Below are 18859 nucleotides of genomic sequence, written 5' to 3' on the forward strand. Positions count from 1 at the left end.
GCGGCTGTCCAGCGGCGGCCGAGCCGCGCCCGTCGCCGCGGTTCCTCCCGGCTCGGCGCCGCCGCCGCCCGGCGGGGACCCCACTGTGTGCGGCCGAGCCCTGTCAAGCGAGGGGCGCGGCAGACAGGGTGGGGCCGCGGGGTGGCCCGCGCCGGGGCTCGGCCCTCAGTAGCTGGGAGAGGGTGGGGTCGGGCACTGGGGCTGTTCGGCGGCGCTGCTGCCTTCGCTGGGGCCTCGGGGCGTGCAGGGTCCCGTCAGGGTGAGGAGCGTTCCGCCGGGCTCCCGCTGGGGTTGGGGTGTGGAGCTCGGTCCCGGCGCACCCGGTTGGCACCGCGCCCCGCTGAAGGTGGTGCGGGCGCCCCTCTCCTCGGGGGTGGCGCCGTCTGAGCCGCTCGGCGGGCCCGGCTCGGCGTTAGAAAGGCGGGTGGGGGGCAGGAATCCGTAGTGTGGTGACAGCGCACCCTCCCAGCGCTGTTTTAAAGCGGCACGGGAATGCCACTTGAAACTGCTGACAGTAAATTTATTTATTGGCACTTAAATGTTTGCAGACAACATGGAGGAATGCATACACTTACCCTGATATACGTACTTTTAAGTATATTGGGGTAGATGTATGAGGCTTACATCATTTTGCATCCTTTCTTGTGCTTAGAAGCAAATGCTTCCAGGTTTTCTTAATTTTGAATTAGTGAACAGCTATATTACTGATGCTTGCTGTAGCATCTTTGTTATCAAGCTTAGTGTAAAAGTATTACAGATCCGTCATCTGTTGTGGAACCACTGCTGTGCTTTCTTTACTGACTTAGATTTGCTTAAAAACACTTCTTTTCACGCAGCCCATTCATGCAGTTTTTCATACCTGTGTTCTAAATATTTGTTAAGTTCTGAAGGGTGGGGTTTTTTTCACCTTTTGTTTGTTGTTGACCTTCTTGTCTGTATTTAGTTATGTAGCGAAACTTTTTGTAGAATTTTCACCTTAAAAGATCCACCATTTTCTTAGTACACAAAACATTTGGAGGGGTGGAAGATAATGTGTATACTTTAGAGTTTTTCTGACCGTCGCGCTTGTATTTACTTTGCCTTGCAATTTATAGTAATCCCACTAAGTCTTTTAATAAATCTGTATTTTGAATCCTGCAGCTCTGTGTGGAAGGATATATAGCTTACATGCTTCTAAGTTATAGCATGCCAATATTTAAGCTGTTGAAGTGAAAAGTTAAGATAGTGTCGGTACTTTTCTTGCTGTTTTCAGTCTCATAGTTAGCTCTGTAGCTGTACCGAATCCTGTGGTAAGATCAGATGACACCGTTTTTGGTGCCTAATGTTTATTTCAAAGCAGTTCCTTTGGTGTCAGAACTACCTTAGGAATGGAGGCTGTCACCATATCATAGTTCTGTTTTAAATCAGTCCCTTTAATATTGAAAATGTGTTAAGTGAAATGTGGACGTAGAAATGTGATTTTTCTTTTTCTAAATTATTACTTTAAGACTTTTCAGAGTTCTGTTGTTTGTAAGTTAGGGTAGTTCCTTTAGTAGCTTCTTTAAAAGAAAGCTGCTATCTTTTTTTTTTTTTTTAAAAAAAGGGGAAAATCCCCAAACCAAACAGTGCTATCTTTTCTGTTGATCAGTATTTCAGCCATGTCTGACAAAAGTGAACTGAAGGCAGAGTTGGAGCGCAAGAAGCAACGCTTGGCTCAAATCAGAGAGGAGAAGAAAAGAAAGGAGGAAGAAAGAAAGAAAAAAGAAGTAAGAAATAATTTTCTCTTAGAAATTTGACTACATGTGTAACTTGCTGAAAATTTAAGGGTAGGTTCTCTTAATCATTTGCTACATGTTGTTCAGGGAGTTGTCTGTTTAATGATCAATTGCTGGTGCAAACATAGCACTTTTCTGGTAAGAGCAAACACCTACTGTTTTCTTTATAATTACCCATCTGGTGAGTTAGGCTTCTGATTTTTCTTTTAAATCCTATGCTTGCATTAAGTTTGGATTTCTAAAACTAGTGTGTGCATGGGACATCATTAATCAAATCACTGTAAGGTATTACATAAAACCTCTGCTTAATGAGTTGTGATGTTATTTAGAGAACTCATTTCTGAAGTGCAGTTCAGAGGATATCCATATGAATTGTCAGACTGTCAGTATTGTTACTGTACAAACAACTTGCTACACTCTTCTGGTCTTTGATTCGTCTTTAGTCTGATTTTTGAAATCAAAGCAACACTCAAGATGTATACGCTACTTATGTGTCAGACTTCGTTAAGTCTTCTGGATTTCTCTTTGCTGAAGTATGTGACAGTCAAGTGTTTTTCCTGAATGCAGATTATACCTCATAAAAGAAACTTCTGCTGGAATGTTTTGGTATTTTGGGGTACTTTTTCAAGACTTCCCTGTGGTTTGGTTATCTTGTAGGTGTTCAAAATTAGCGTGTGACTGAAGACTGGGCAGCTGCCAGCTATACGATTCAGACAAAAAGGAGAGGGAAATATTTTAAATTATGATCCTGTAAGAATGTATCACCTGTATCAGAGATTCCACATATGATACAACAGCTTATCAGTTGAGAACTTGCTCTAAAATTTCAAAATTCCTTTTGTAAAAGGAATTGTGCGATAGATTAGAAGCACAATGTGCAGTCACGTGAGGAGCAGTTAGTCCTTAATCATGGCATAGGGATGGAATAGCTTGGTCTGGATTTTGATGCTTCTGTTAAAGACTTGTATTTGTACCATCAATTTATATTTATAAAAATATTCACTTGCCAGTGACTGAGTTGTGAACATCTTAGGCTATGAATTATACTTCTGTAAATGAATGAGCAGTTAAATTAGAAGGGGAAGGTAGGGAGTGTTCAAGCGTGTTTTACATGTAGAGCTTGTGTTATTTCTGGTTTTGAAGATGAGGATTTTTTTTTTTTTTGCATGAAATCTAGTAGGTAATAGCACAACTTAAAGAAAACTACTTAAGGGCTCTGTAAACTTGAAGTTACTGCAGAGTTTTTTTAAGACTTCCTTTTTTTTTTTTGAAAACCTGAGGTTCAAAAGAAAGCTTTCGCACCAAACAGCATGTTGATGTTTTTGTTTTAAAAAATAACTTGAAGTGCACACATGGACAATCATTGCTTTACATCTTACGCATATTTTCTTAATTGCTACACAGTTGAGTATGTGCTCTGTCTAGCAAGTGTCCTAATACTTTCTTGACCAGAAGGGTGTGTCTTACTGTCATTCTAACTCTAGAGTGTTTTCTCTGACAGTTATTGTCACTTCAAAATTGGAACAATAAAATACTTTTATACACAGATACATAATATGTGTTTTTAAGTCCTTGCATTTTACAGTGCTTAGCATTAGTGTAAAAAAGGTATTCTTGATCTTATAAAGTGGCAGTCATTTTGGCAAATGAGAAGACAATTTTTGCATGTTTATGTCTTTTAAAGACAGTACCAAAGCTACAAAATTTTGTGATTCTTGTCTGCTGATTGCTTTATCTACAGAAAGGACCATCAGAATTACTAGAGTCAAATATCTAACTTGTATGATGATAGGTTTCAGTAGCATAAAAAAACCCCTATGAGATCTCAAAAAAAATAAATGAAACTGTTTTTAATACCTGTTGAATGCTGTAACTTGAGTATGGAATTATTTTTAGACTGATCAGAAGAAAGAAGTTCTTCCTGTGCAAGAAGAATCTGATCTTGAAAAGAAGAGAAGAGAAGCTGAGGCATTACTTCAGAGCATGGGGTTGACACCCGAGTCTCCTGTTGGTAGGATTGTTAATACTAGTTTGGGAGTTTTTTTGTTTGGGTTTGTTTTTTTTTTTTGTGGGCACGGTTTTGGATTTCTTGGAATATTTTTTTTTTTGGGGTGGTTGGTCAGTTTGTTTTTTTTTTTTTAGGACTGTGGTATTTATATAGCTAGCATGAAAATTCTCTGGCCGGTATTTTGTGATGTGTACATGGTTTTGCACTGTTTTCTCCTGCATGATCTCTTTTAAATGTCAAGTGATGTGCTTCAGTACACGTTACTAATGTGTAATTACATTCACTTCTGTCAAAGATAGGTTTTAAACTTAGTGGATTATTTAGAATATTTTAGTTAAAATATATAAATATAATGTATTTTTTTCTTTTTTCTCCTGTTTTCCCTGCACATTATTCTTCTTTATTTTATTCCTTTCTCTTTTTCATAATGCCAAATTTTAATTCCGACATTTTTGTGCAGTTGGTTTGTTTCCTGTGTCTTTTACACCCCAATTTTCCTTATCTCAAATACCTGGCTGACTTTGATGGAATAATAGCAAAGCTAAGAATAAAATTTAACTATCAAGAATGATGATTAATGCCATTCTTGGATGGGTTAGCGTATTGGTTGTTGCTTTTTGCCTTTACCTAGCCACATCTTTCTGGAAGATGAAAGTGAAGAGTGGTAATTCAACTCTGCTTTTTGTCTCTAGCTCTGAAATCAAAGGGGTTTAAAACTTATTTTTCAGTTTGACTCAGTGTTGAAGGTCAATTGCAACTGGTTTGCAAATAAAATAATTTATGTATATGCTCATCTGTGATTCTGTCTTCATAATTGCTTTTGCATAGTCCTCAAGTGTTCAAAAGTGAATGTGGAATAAACAGCATTATAGCTGTTCCCATTCCAACAGCCACAGCAGTCATTTTTAGTAATTTGAACTGTTCGCACAGACTAGAGCCTGCATTTGGGTTATTTTGGCACTAGTGCACAGCACTTAAGTTACCAGTTCTCATCTAGTAGAAACTTTGTTTGGCAGACTAATAGTCGAACACTTTCTTGTGTGAGGTTTTACTAAGGCAGCTGATGAGACTTGCTGAAATGCGTATGGTAGTGGTTGTTGATTATTTATTTTTTTAAAAAAATAGACTTTGAGTAGCTGTTTGTTGAAAGCTCTTTGAGGTGCTGACACTGAGTCACACCCCTGCAAGTGTTGTTTAATTCTTAGGCATCTATTTAACCACACCCTTCAACGTACACAGATTCACGGGGAATTAATTCTGTTCCTTTTCAAGATATCTAGATCTAATCTGTATCCTAAATCGAGCTAAAATGCCCTACTGACAGTTCTGTGCCTGAGGCACAGGCTGGCTCTGCTGACTGGGTACTGGCAAACTGTGATACTACAGTGATCTTATTCCTGAACTGAAGCTCGCTCACAGCTGACCAGCTTGGTGTGCAGATAGATTGAGCTCGCATTGTTGTATAGTGGATAGTTTGAGATTAGATTAATTCACAGGAAATCGTACTAAAAATCCCTAAGGCAATTCCTGTAAACTGCCAGAGAGAGGGAGCTCTTATGGGAGAAGGGACCTTATCGATGCGAGTACACTTTTGATACCTACCATACTCGTTATATAAGAAGCCATACGTTAGTGAACCGAAATGACTTCCAGGAAGGTATTATAGTTTCATTCTGTGCTGGGGCTGGTGGAAATTCGCATGGTCTTTTCGTAAGACTCCTGGTCTTTCCCACCTCGCTAATGGGAAGACTCTGTTGAAGGCAGTTTGCCCCACAAGAGGGCGTTGTAGCATCAAACCGGAGCTCCTGGGGTCCCTTGGCCGGCTGGCTGCTCGCTGGAGCTGCCCGACTTGTCAACAGCAGCAACACGTTTCTCGTGTCACCTATTCGGTTAAGAAAGGGTGACGTTAAAATCTCATCTTTTCTGATAACGCATAAAAATAATGTAGGAATAAAGGCCTATGGACATTTCCTTTAGTATAGATTATTCAGTAGATAATAATGATAAGCTGAAGAATACATATATGTGCTCTTATATATACCCATATTTAAATAAAATATAAAATCTGTGTGTGTGCATGTATGAATCTGAGATATAACTCTAGATCTATATGAAAATCTCTTCCTGTGGGAGGAATGAATTTTTATTAAATTGAAGAATTCACTGTGATTTTTGTAAATTTAGGGTGGAATTTTTGGCAGCCAGAGCCATGTCCGTTTTGGGACTGGATGGGAACATTCTTCAGAATTTACAGTATGCTTGTGATTGTGGGAATTCTGTAGGAACATTGCAGCTCTAAATTCAGAACTTTTCCTTGTCTGACCCCTGACAGAATGGATACCAATTTATATTTGTAACTTGTGTTCGGTTGACTTAAGGATTGCTAAGGAATGAATGTGTTCTATGAATGTTTTATGTATTGCTTGTAATAATATTATAAGGGCCTTCAAAACCCCCCTGATTCTTAAGCATAAGCCTAAGTTTCATTAAATAATTAGTTTAACGATTTTGAAAAAGAAAAGTTGAAAGAAATACTGAAATAACTTCATGTGTGTATCAGATTGCATGATATCATTCACTATTATGTATCAGTTCCAAGAAGCATGTTGCTCTTTGATTGCAGTCGTCATCTACATGTTGAAAATGAACTGACTTCAAAGGAAGTTTCAATACAACAGTACTAGACTTTGTCAAGTAAAATGAAAGAAAACATGAAAATCCCCCAAAACCCAACACTAGAAACTTTGTTGTACTATGCAGGGTTTATATTGATTTGATTCCAGCTAGAACAAAAATAACAGTATGCTGTACGACAAAGCCACTTTTTTGGTCCATGCTTTGGTGTTTATATATTTTGAAACAAAATTGCCTGTTAAATACATTCAGTGTCTAATTTTTAAGAAAAACTGATGTCAAAGCTACATTAACCACTGTCTTCCTTTTAAGTTTAAGCAACATGATTTAGTGGAAATTACCCTTTGAAAATTGATGCCATCGTTTGTCAGAAGTTCAGTTTAAAAATATATTTTCAATTCATTTTTCTTAAACGTCTTTCCCTCCATGTCTTTTTTTTTTTTTTTTTTTTTTTACACTCTAGATGCATAAATGCCAAACAATTGCATGGAAGTCCAGCATGATTTGTTAACATTGTCTTTTCCCCTCTCTTTCTACTGTTCATTTTCATCCATGTATTTTTTGTTTGCCATTGCTTTTTTTTTAATACTTCATGTTAAATTCATTTGAAAACATCCTAAGCTGTGCAACCTCTGCGAGTAGTAACAGCGGATACCTGTCTGTTTCACTATTTAGTCCCTCCTCCTACCTCTCCATCTTCCAAATCTGTGAGTACACCAAGTGAGGCTGGAAGCCAGGACTCTGGTGATGGCGCCGTTGGATCTAGGTATGTCACTTTCCTTGTCATAATCCTTTGCTTAATACTTGTATTCTGAATAATTAAGCTTTAGAAGAAATCAAGGTAATTACTTAATTATAATATAATAATATGAAGTTACAGTGTTACTTAATCTGTGAACAGTGATTGTTTTACAGAAGTATTTTACTTTAAAATTCAAAATGCAACTACGCTTCCTAATTTGAAATTGCCAACACGAACGTAGAGTTGTTTAAACTTGCAAATTTAAAATAAAATTATTCTGAATGTCTTGTGGTAATGTTCTTGTAAGCATGAATGTCTCAGGACAATAGAGAACTGGAAAAATCCAACTTCGGCGCTCTTCCTAGCCTCTTCTAAAGGAGGGTGTGTATGGATGATAGGCTGTCTCCTTTTCCTCCTCTATATAGTTGGCCTAAGAGAAGATACTGTCTACAAACTGCATTGCTTCTAATTTTATGCTTTTCGTTACTTAGAACAGTATTTCTCATTATTTCACTCAGCGTCTTTCATTTGGCCATGTTAGTACAGCCACAGGTTGTTGGGGTTGTTTTTTCAGTTCTAGTACTTGCCACATCTATTTTGTCTTTTTTGTGTGTGCATGGCAGTTGGAGAAATGCTGCTTTAAAAAGAGTCAGATAAATATTTCTGTTAAACTAGGTATTCCAAATGGCAATATATGGGTGATAGGTGGGAAACACTACTTCCAAAGGGTATTTCTGCCGTTTCCCATGTACAGTCTGCAAATAAGAGCAGTATTTGCATATCAGTATTGGTAATGTACATTTTCTTGGCAAATTAAGTTCACGCAGCTACAATTTACTGAGTATGCATTATGGATGAAGTTTAGTTAGAGCACAGTAACTAAAGCAGTTATCAGTACTTTTGTGCTTACATGAGTAGTTGTTCTGGAGAAAGAGTGTATACTTGCACCTCTCTGAAACATCTTTTAAAAAGACTGTAGTAATGTCTTGTATGCATGTGGATTACGCATGCATAACTATATAGAACCTTAATCTGAAAATAAATCAGTGACTTAATGACCTGACCAAAGGTTGCAAGGTACCTATTTCTAAGTAGCAACCATTAAGTTAAAACAGAGAAGACATCAGGCAGTGAACCCAAACTTTCTTTTTCTTTTTCTTTCTTTTTTTTTAACAGTGCCCTATCTTGTGCATAGTTTATTCATTACACAATTGAAGTTCACCTGTCATGTTAATAAAGAACCAATGTAATTGTTCGTTAACTGAGTAACAAGCAAGTTTTATGTTATTTTAAATCTGTGATTATTGCTTATTAAATTGTTATCGTATATTTCAATTCACTGTCTAGAAGAAAAAGGAAATTATTTGTTGATGACTTTTTAAAAAATAATTTATTTCCATTCATATATAATTTAAATTTAATATGAAACTATGTCTGTAGGCCACATATCTGTAATTGAAAGTCATGTTGCATATGGAATTTATCTGCCTCAGGTGTACTGTGCTCTCCAATTGTATGTTCCTAGGACACAGTAACATAATGTTCTATGCATACACTTTCTTAGGAAGCCTTGAGAAAACTGGTATCCTAAGCCTCTATAGCTTCCTGTGTCTGTAAACTTTAAAACCACGTCTGTCTCTTGACAATTCCTCAGATGTGGAAGCATAAAAAGATTGTGGTCTTGAACATGTGGAGGTATGAATGTATAGCTAAATTGAAGGCGATAGAGTCACTGTTAAGAGTCTCCCTTGCTTATTCTCCAGCCAGTGGCTAACATTCTTCTCTTCTCCCAGTAGTACAAGTTTGTACAGCATTCCTAATGTACATATATACTTGAACCTGAAAGTTAATGGCAAAAGTTGGACTGTGTGATATCCCCTTAGCATTATACCTGGCATTTCACAGGTGTCTTTAATATAAATGAGATGTTTTAGAAAGCCCAGGTTGTTCCACCAGTATGCTTGAAAATCTTAAAACAAACCCTTTCATATTAGCATATTGTTTCAGGTCTCTCTCTTTTCTTTTTTTTTTTTTTTTTTTTTTTCCCATCTGTGGCTATTTGTTCTCTAGTGATGCTGCAAATATACAGACTGTCTGCTCTGTTAGCTTAGTCGTTTCTCCTCTGTGATGCTGAATCTTGCTGGTAACTTTACTTATTTAGTAATTAGAGCAGAGTTCAGACTGTGTTCCTGCTGTTACTTCCGCCTGTCTTTATTTTCATCAGTACAGATTTTTTGTTCCCAGTTTGATACTGTTCTTTCTTCCTTTTCCTCAGTTAAAGGTATAGATACAAGACTGGAAATTAATACAGTTGATTTTGGTTATGTGGATGCTTCATAGAATTAGTTTAAATACCAAAAATACTTTTTAGAGTTATAGGAAGTTTTAGGAATATGCTTGGATACAGAGAAGTTTGGGCATGCGTAGAAGAATAGGAACTTATATTCGTTGAAGCTTGTATATAAATTAATTTAACTTAAGGCATGACAAATACCTGGAAAGCAAAAGGAACAGTATTTTACATCATTTTGGTACACATATAATAGGTACATTTTATCTCAGAATCTTACGTTTATTCTAAAATAACATCTCTGAGAAACATTTAACTGTATATGCTGTACTGCTTGTTGATTTGAACGATTTTGAAAGGCACACTATCCCTGGTACCACTGAAGCAACTGTTGAAAGTTAAAAGAATGCTTTGAAAGCAGGAAAGCTACCTCAGTAAGAGCTAGGTTTTAAGCAGGCACAAAACTTGGAGCCTCTTAAATTTGTAGCCCTTTTCTCCAAGTTTGTCTCAAGTGTATTGAAGAAGTTGAGAAAATGTTTGACAGGTGGTGTGGTAATGCAGCATTTGGATCTGTAGATAAGTCATCCTTTGCAGAACAACATGAAGGTAGAGGTGGTGGTGATTTGGGTGTTGCCTTTCTTTTTCTTTTTTTTTAATGGATGATTGAACAACATATGAGCGATACCCAGCTTGAAGTCTCAGGCACCAAATTAAACTCCAAGCTTAAATTTATTTGGTCAAGAAAAATAGCAGAGACCTAAAGAATAAGTACACTCAAAGTAATTAACTTTATGGTAAAATGCTGTTTTCTGATAAGGAAAAGATATGGAAAGGTTTTAGAGGGTTAGGTGTTGCTCTACTGTTGTGGATGCGATAGCAGTTTGTAGAATGATTTTCTAAATATGAATACAGTGGATTTGTAATTCTTAATTAAACTATAATTAATGGTTCTTCTGAAGCATACTTTCTACAAGAACAAGGTAGTGCATGACACACCTGTATTTATGAGCTTTTTTGGCATTGCCTGTACATTTTTGAGATCAACTTTACCTTTAGAAATTCTGCACCTGGTTTATAAGAACATTACCGTGTATGGGATAGAAGTGTAAAATTACCTTTTATTGACTTATAGTAAATATTACATATTCCTTATTTTTTTAATGTGTTATAAAGTATGATTTTAAACCCAAAAATAATAGCACCTAAGAACTTCAGAAAAAACATGCATGCTCTTCTGTTAATCCCTCTTACAAGCTTGTGTTAAAATTCTGCCTAAGACTAAATGAAAACTTGTGGGGAAGGGGTGAAGGCTAAAAATCAAAGGAGAGGGAAGATTTATTTCCCCCTCCATATTTCTTCTGATACAGAAGAAACTTGGAATGGATCTTTTCTGCTCATTATTCCACATGACTTTGAAACGTGTTATTAATATGAAGCCCACTATTTCTGAGAGATTTAAATATCTTAAATGGACTTTGCTCTAAATCAGATGACACTTACAAGCCCAAGGCAGTGCTTAACCCATAATTACTGCAGTGTCACGTCTTGGAAACTCTAGCAGTTCTGTATCCCAGTGGAAATGCATTTTTGCCCTGCTACCAAAAGGCTTATGTGTTGACTCATTTCCTTTACCAATATGACAGTTTCCTCCACGTATTTACTGCTCTGGGCAAGATTGCATTACATTAACAAATCTGTCTTCATATGACATGAACAAATCTGAACTGATTTTAAAAGGGATTTGAAGTTTTTAATGGTTCTTGTCAGTATTTAAAATATTTTTATTTGCCTCTCATAAAGGTTACATTTGTTTGCAGATCTTCAACTTTCAATCTTTAAAATAGTTTAATTCTTTTCTAATAGCTCTGAATTCTGTGTTCGCTTTTTAACTTTTGTATTTACTGCATGTATTATTGCACTGAATGTTTGCTGAATTTCCCTTAACTGATGTTACATTGCTTTGTTTCTTGTGAACAATGAAATAACTATAAGCTTACTGTAACTCTAGCATTTCATAGTGTGTATTTGCTTCACTAATCTCTGGCCTTTTTTGCTAATGCTGCATGATTGTTCAACCTGGGGTATCAGGACGCTGCATTGGGATACTGATCCATCAGTTCTTCAGCTTCACTCTGATTCCGATCTGGGGTATTGCATAGATTTCTTATATTCCCTCTTTCATGTACTTATGGATAATAAGTATAAGAGCTTATTTTTTCATGAAGACTTCAAGTTGTTGTTAAGAAACTGTTCTGTAAGTAACAGAAATTCACTATCCCTAGACTTAGTGCGGTTTGCTTGCAATAGGAAATTTTACAATGTACATAAGATGCTTATGTCTAGTAACAAAACGTACCTATTCATGTTTCTCTTTGAGCGTCTTTGACAAAATATAAACTTTAAAAAGTCATTTATTTAAAATAAAAAGCTTAGAATAACTGTATTTTAAAAGTGACCCCTATCTTTTCTTGTGAATGTTTATAAAAGCTGTAGCTCATTGTAAGCATGTACTAAAACCCATATCATGCTAAAAGAATTATGATTCAGCCCACCAAAACCTTTCAAAGGGGGTTACTCTTTTTCTTTTGCTTTTATCTTAGGAGTGGGGTGGATAATAAAAAGAAAATTAATTGGTTCATTGTAATACTACTATAGTACATACTAAAATTAGCTCTTTATAGGAAGCTGCAATGGCTGAATGAACGTGTGGTTTTTGGAAGTACTTTATACATTGTAGTTTGATACTGGCTATATCTGCGTTTATAGGATCTTCTGTAAGCTAAGGTCAGAAAGCTCAGAGATTTTCAGTATTGTATTCTGGAGTAATGTGTTATGGATAAATCACTTGATGATGTGTGGGTTTCAGGTTAGACTTGCAGTTCTGCATTCTCAGTAGTATCTCAGAGGTAGACAAAAAAGGGCAGCAAAGTTAAAAGGGCTAGGACATGCTTTTTCGTGCTGAATAACTAAGCTGTTCTTAAACTTTAAAATCATAGAACTGTGCTTACAAACGAGACTCTCGTGAGCAGATCTGTTCCATTGAAAATAAGGATGTGTCATATATGTAGCAGTACTCTTGTCAACCACAAAGAGAAAACTTGAAAATTATACCTTATAATCCAGATATTTATATATATTTCCACATCTTTCTTTTTGTTGCAAATGTATAAATAGCTGCTGATTTTGGATAATAATGATAACAAAATATTAGTCATAATCACATGACTTCTTCAGAGTAAAGTTTTTACTGGATTTAAATTTGACTAAGCAGTGCTGTGACATGATGACTTGGGTATTGTTCTAGGCAAAATGTGAAGTAATTCATAAAGCTAAGTGTTTTTTCTGACTTGTCTATTAATTTTATTTAGACGTGGACCTGTTAAACTCGGAATGGCCAAAATTACACAAGTTGACTTTCCTCCTCGAGAAATTGTTACATATACAAAGGAGACACAAACACCTGTTATGACTCAGCCAAAGGAAGGTGAATGATTAACTTCTTACTACGAAAGTTATTTTTCTTTTCTTTTATTATAATAGTGCTGACTGTCTCATTTAGAACCAGCACCTTGAAACGTAATGAGGTAAATGAAAGTTGATATGTGAGGTAATTGAGCTAATTGATATAAATTCTATTATTAAATTCATGTTACTGTGATTCTGCATCTCGTTTAACATTACTCTTATTACTAATACATGGTATTTTCTTACTCCTAGTAAACATTCAGATTAGACATAGAGTTGCTTAATTAGCTGACAACTGATAAAAGTGGGATATATATTGCATTTATGACACTTAAGAATCCACACACAAATTACTTGAAGGCTGTGTATCCTTACAAAAAACTTAGCAGTTACTCCCCAGCCCTTCTTAAGAATCTGAGGTTTTGTACCTGGAGCTTTTACATTGAGTATAATAGAAGGAACTAATTTCCTTATTAACCTGTGCAGTTTCTGTTCTCAGCAATTGAACCTATGCTTTCTTTCAGTTATGACTTGTTTGCTTTTTGGGAAAGAATTTTTTCCAAAGAAAACAGTTGGTTAATGAATTTGCTTTTTGATGTTGAAACGCTTGAATTTAGCTCCAAATGAAAATACTGATCCTGACCTATTTGCATTGTACAACAAAATCTCGTAGTTATTTAATAAGACTGACTGAGTATGTGTCTTTGCTAAAAAATTTAGGACTGAATTCTACATTCATAGTTTTGCATTTTCCTGCTCTTTGGTATGTGAACTTTTGGGTGGTTATGCAAGGAAATAAAAACACTTTTTAAAACAAAAAGGGAATACTCAACTGAAACCTTATGCTGGTGTTTCTAGAAACTGTATAATTTCCTGAAAGTGTAATACAAATGATATAGAGTGTGAAGTGTATTACAAACGATGCAGCGTTGTTGCTCTAATCTACATCAGTATGCCACTCTTGCCTGAAGTCTTGAAGTCACTTTGGCAAGTTTAATTAGATGCAAAGGACTGTGAATGAGTTCAAATGGGGAGGGATAAGAAAGGAAGTAAATTGCAATAATTGTGTTGAGAAGTTTCTTCCCTTCGTATCTTTGGATATCCAGTATAAGGGACCTGTGTGTCTTCAGAACACAAACCAGATCTTTCAAACTTCATTATTCAGTAATCCAGAATAACAGAGGATATGCTTTTTCTTTGACTGTTGCTCCCTCCTTCATTTTATCTATATCCCTGCACAGACAGGCATTTGGGATTTTCCTGCTTTCATTTCTCCAGTGCCCTTTTCAGTTTTCTAATCCCTCAGGTTTTTTTCCTGCTCTCTGTCAGGTTCATGGAATCTGAAGAGTTAATTTGTAGTTCATGTGCTTAAAGAGTTTTACTTCTACTGCCTGCTGTCAGTGGAAATTGCCTGCGATTGTATGATCTTAGTTTCACGTTCAGGTTTACTATAGTGGAGTTGTTAAGATGGGTCATCTGTATGTATTTCTGCATTTACCAGAAAGCTCTCAATACAGATGTTGTCTCCTGATCTATTCCACCCTAAAAATACTGTTTTCTTGAAGGCCCATGCCATTTATTTTATATATGTGTACTTCACAGAAGTCACAGATGCTTTTTCATCATTTCAGTGTTGGGGGTCTTTAAAGAGTACCTAAACACATTCGTAATTAAGTTCCATGTTCACAGTTTATGGTGACATCTGAAATAGGACGTAGGTTTAAAAAAAAAATTATGCTTCCTTCAAAAAGAAAGGAGTCGCTAGGTGGGAGATTTTGATTCTGGGAAGAAAATTTTGAAGTCTTTAAAACAATTGACAAAAGCAATATGCTGAATTTTCACAGAGTGCAATTAGATAAAATTAGAATATAATTTATCTCATTCTTATTCTTACAATCTGAGTTGTGGTTTTGATTTATTTTAGTGAGTATACTGTAAACTAAAGATAATCTTACCAAGTACACTTGAAAGTTGAGCTTGCAACTGAATTTACACATGCAAATAATCTTCAGTAATTCCCTTGTATAGCAACAAGTTGCGTCTCAGCTAGGTTAGATCCAGTGTGCCTTTCTTGTAAAATGGACTGAACCTTTCTTAATTATTGTAACTTGACATTTTATAAGGCTGTCGGAGCTGTGCTTTTGAACAAAGGAAAATAGAAGCAGTTTTATTAGATATGCTGTGCAGTCATTCTGCAGGTTTAGGTCCACTTGTGCTGTAGGTTGAATTGTGCTCATTTGGGGGACAGACGCACACCTCATCACAATAAAACACCAAACTAAAAATACAGTTATCTTTGTTCCACTTGTATGCCACAATGGTTTGTGGTTACATTTATTGTAAGCTGAATTGGGAAACATTCAAACTACAACCACTCTGTTTTATGGAACAGATAGGAGGTAGGAGTAAACTAGTTTTAAACTAAAACAGTTCCTAATTGTCATGGAAACAATTATGGCAACACAGAGTGAGTTATGTAGGGGAGATTTCATATCCTCAACTTAAAGTTGGCCTTTGGAGATGCTGATTTTGGATTCAGAATAACAAACAGTTGAATTTAAATCGTGTACCTTTTACCTGAACACTGTTGGTTTTAAAATGCAAAGGTCACTTATATCAGAAGTTGATAGAAAAGACTGCATTCAGTAGTTGAGAAATCCAAACCAGGAAAATTCCATAGAGGAGTGAGGTAGACTTAAGTTTATATGTTCAGGCTTTCGTATAGTGCGGACATGTTGCACCATTCTAGTCAATATTCAAATATGAAGTAACTCCCCTCACCCTGTCTTGCAGATACAAGCTTCTTGGCTGTAACTGAAGAGCCAGTGGTTGTCTCCATTTGTAATGAAAGAATGATGCAGCCCTAGATGCTAGAGCTAGAATGTGACCTCAGTGCTAATCGCAATATAGCCTCTTTATGTTAAGACAAAAAGTATCACTGCTGGAATTGTATGACTTTTTTACGTATCTTCACCCCCACCCCTTTGAAGTGTTGTATCCAAAGTAGTAGATAGGCCTTGTCTTTTTCTTAGGCTATGCTCAGCTCTTAAATTTGAAATGTGACAGATTCCTTAGGAGATGGAGGCATTTACAGCAGTTCTCACAACTTCCTTTTTTTTTTTTTTTTTTTTTACTGCAGTACTAATGACCTGCAAGTATTTGAGAAACTGCTTGTCTTAGGCAGATGGATTCTTTTTGTAATATTGTAAAACAATAGAGTCAGGGTCTCGTAGAAATCGGTTTTGTTCTGATTAGAGATTGAGTCATTTTTAGAGTGCTAAGACTTTTGCCACAGGAAGTCATTCAGTGTATTCTGAACAGTATGGAATATTAAATTTCCCTATTAATTGAAGTTAATAAATGTGTTTCACAGTTCTTATAATAAGGTGCCGATATCCAAAGTAGACTTAGAAGGTAAAACTGCAATACTTGTTTTACGTACTTTTTGTATGATGGGTGTAACCCACAGCTGTTCTTTCCTTGAGGTCCCATACAAAAGCCTAAGGATGTAGCAAAGAGATGCAGTACGAAGTGGTGTCAGGGTGGCAGTCTTGTGCTTTCAAACTTCTTGCTTTGATGAAAATACTGACACATATCTGTCTTCAGTACTCCCCCCGGCCTTGACACATACATATTCTTGGGTTTTTTCCTCCAGACTTTTCAATAGCTGTAGTCTTCTAACCCTTCTGTTCTCTATTTATTATGTAAAAGAAATGAAATAATGAAATGGTTCATTGTTCAGAGCAATACAACAGAGAAAATATGCCCAGGTTTTTTCTTTTCTTGTTCTCTTAGCACATTCTGTTACTCAGTTTTGGGATTTTGTCATTCTGTGATACAGTGGTGATGGCAGTCTTTTTTGTTCAGGAATCAAATTTATTTTGGCTTGGTAAGTGCTGTGCCATACTCAGTGCTGTTCTCCCTTACTTTATAACTAATAAGCCTAAGCATTAATGCCTCTATGCTGTTACTACACTTCAATAACTTTTGTTGCCATCATAACATCCTGTGATTAGGCTGCTCCATTCCCTAGCATCCTTGTTCTGCCATCCCCTTTTCCTACTATCTAAATGCATTTCTCAGTTGCTGTGATGCTATATGTAACACTGCTCCCTGTTTCACTCATTGTCCAATTTTGGTGGACATGGTTTTTTAGTTACTGTGGTCAACTGGTTATTGGGGTTGTTATTTAGTCTCTATTTGGCATGCTGTATCAGGCAGCAGATTTTCAGATTACTCTCTGAAAATACATTTGAAATTGCGTTCTCTTTGTACCTCATTTCTTTCTAGCAGACAACAGAAGCAGTATCGGCAACAGTGATGCAATTCAGACGTGAACTCTGCTATGTATCTTAATGTTCTGCAGACTCGGTGTTGGTCACCACGCAGAGTACTATAATCATTGATGCTATTTTTTTTTTTCTTATCTCTACTTCTTGCTATACTCTTCTGCACTATACTGTTCAATCTCTTCCTTTGTGATTTGTTAACATACTGTTCAAATTCACATGGAAAGAAATTAGTCACCAGTATGCTGAGTAAAGATGTGTTATGGAGTCCTTGAAGTAGCTAATCCGAAGACCGGCATATAGGGGAATGTGTTTCTGCTCAGCTGTCACAATTAAGGCTTTTCCTGGGCTAACAGGATACTTGTTTAGCACTGCTGTACAATATTGTGTATGTGCAATCACAACTAACTGCAGACAGTATTACTGAATTAGCTCTACTCTTTGAGGAACTAATGCCTGGTAGGGTCTCCAAGACAGAGAATGAAAATATTAAGCATTTTTGTCCTTTTAATTCTGGACTTGAGTAATAACAATTTGTTGTACAGGATTGGCTTCTTGGATGTTGTTGCAGTGAATGCAGTGCTTTTCCATTTTAATAATTTAAAAAGAAAAATGGCCTTTTATATATTATCCTGTACATACCTTAAATATACAGTGAAATATAGATGGGAAAATGTGATATGAAGACATTTGGCTTAACAAAAGCCACCCATTTCACAGATGATTTAACTTTGATTAACCTACTCTGCAGCAACAGATTACACAGACAACAGCAACTTCACTCTAGTGTTATTGCTAGGTGCAGTCTAATTTACAGTACTGCTTTTCCTTCTGTCTCAGCAAAATACATCACAATTTTGATGTTAAAGCAAAAAAATAAGTGGTTCGTTAAAACTTTTTAGCATTCATTGACAAATTTGTCACTATTAAAGTAGCTGCTATTTTTATGTAATCCTTACTGCTCAGTTTATAACGTTAGATCCCCTGTTCACCTGTCAGAAGGAACATGGAGTTAGTTGCTTAGCATATCATAATGAATATTCATCATACATTGATGTGACATAGAGTCCCATTTCCTGTCTTTGTGGCCTTACGATTTTTCTATGTCTTAGCAGCCTTTATTTAAATGAGAAATTGTATTTGTGTACTGACAATTGAAGTGGCATAAAATGTCAGTGGGTACAGTCAATAACGAATAAGGAGGATGAAGTGAGGCAGTGCCTTTAAGGTTTCCAAATTCATGTACCTGACTTGAAATAAATGCAGTACACATGACTGGATCATGGGTTCTTGACTTAGTAGATGTGGAACTGTTTCAGCAATAGTATGTCAAATCTTGCAGCATTTGCTGGGTAATATATTATTGTTATGCCAATTCCTTGCAAATACCAGCACCTGGCCTGTTACGAAATAAATTCAAGATAAAGGAGAGACACGAGGAGTAATTAAGACAAAAATTTCTTACCTCTTTTGTTTTCCAAAAGCTTCGTGCTGCCTTTTCTGTTTGTAAACTTCTGTGAGAAAGCATCCTAGTTTTGAATAATGAGGTCAAGAACTTGTATAGGTGGGTGGTTTTTTTTTTGTGTTATTTGGTCTTAGTTGTTTTTTTTCTCCAGATCCCTTAATGATGAAGTTTACATATGACTCTTCTTTAGAGGGAAGGTTTTAGGTTTATGT

The 18859-nt window shown here is 36.3% G+C and overlaps 1 protein-coding gene across 5 annotated transcripts in view; it reads left to right on the forward strand.

Annotated features, from left to right (window-relative positions):
- Window positions 1–18859, forward strand: part of DYNC1I2 (dynein cytoplasmic 1 intermediate chain 2) — a 32477-nt gene that overhangs the window by 305 nt on the left and 13313 nt on the right. For 2 of the 5 annotated variants that reach the window (XM_040604188.1, XM_040604187.1), the window contains exons 2-6: window positions 1628–1745; window positions 3651–3765; window positions 7072–7162; window positions 11517–11576; window positions 12797–12912. In XM_040604188.1, the coding sequence (XP_040460122.1) occupies window positions 1638–1745; window positions 3651–3765; window positions 7072–7162; window positions 11517–11576; window positions 12797–12912 (490 nt within the window). In that variant the 5' untranslated portion in view covers window positions 1628–1637. Of the gene's footprint in view, window positions 1–4; window positions 108–156; window positions 260–1627; window positions 1746–3650; window positions 3766–7071; window positions 7163–11516; window positions 11577–12796; window positions 12913–18859 lie in introns of those variants that run through there. The other 3 variants (XM_040604190.1, XM_040604189.1, XM_040604191.1) reach the window with 3 other exon arrangements.

Source organism: Falco naumanni, chromosome 8 (assembly GCF_017639655.2).
Source record: "Falco naumanni isolate bFalNau1 chromosome 8, bFalNau1.pat, whole genome shotgun sequence".
NCBI lineage: Eukaryota > Metazoa > Chordata > Aves > Falconiformes > Falconidae > Falco > Falco naumanni.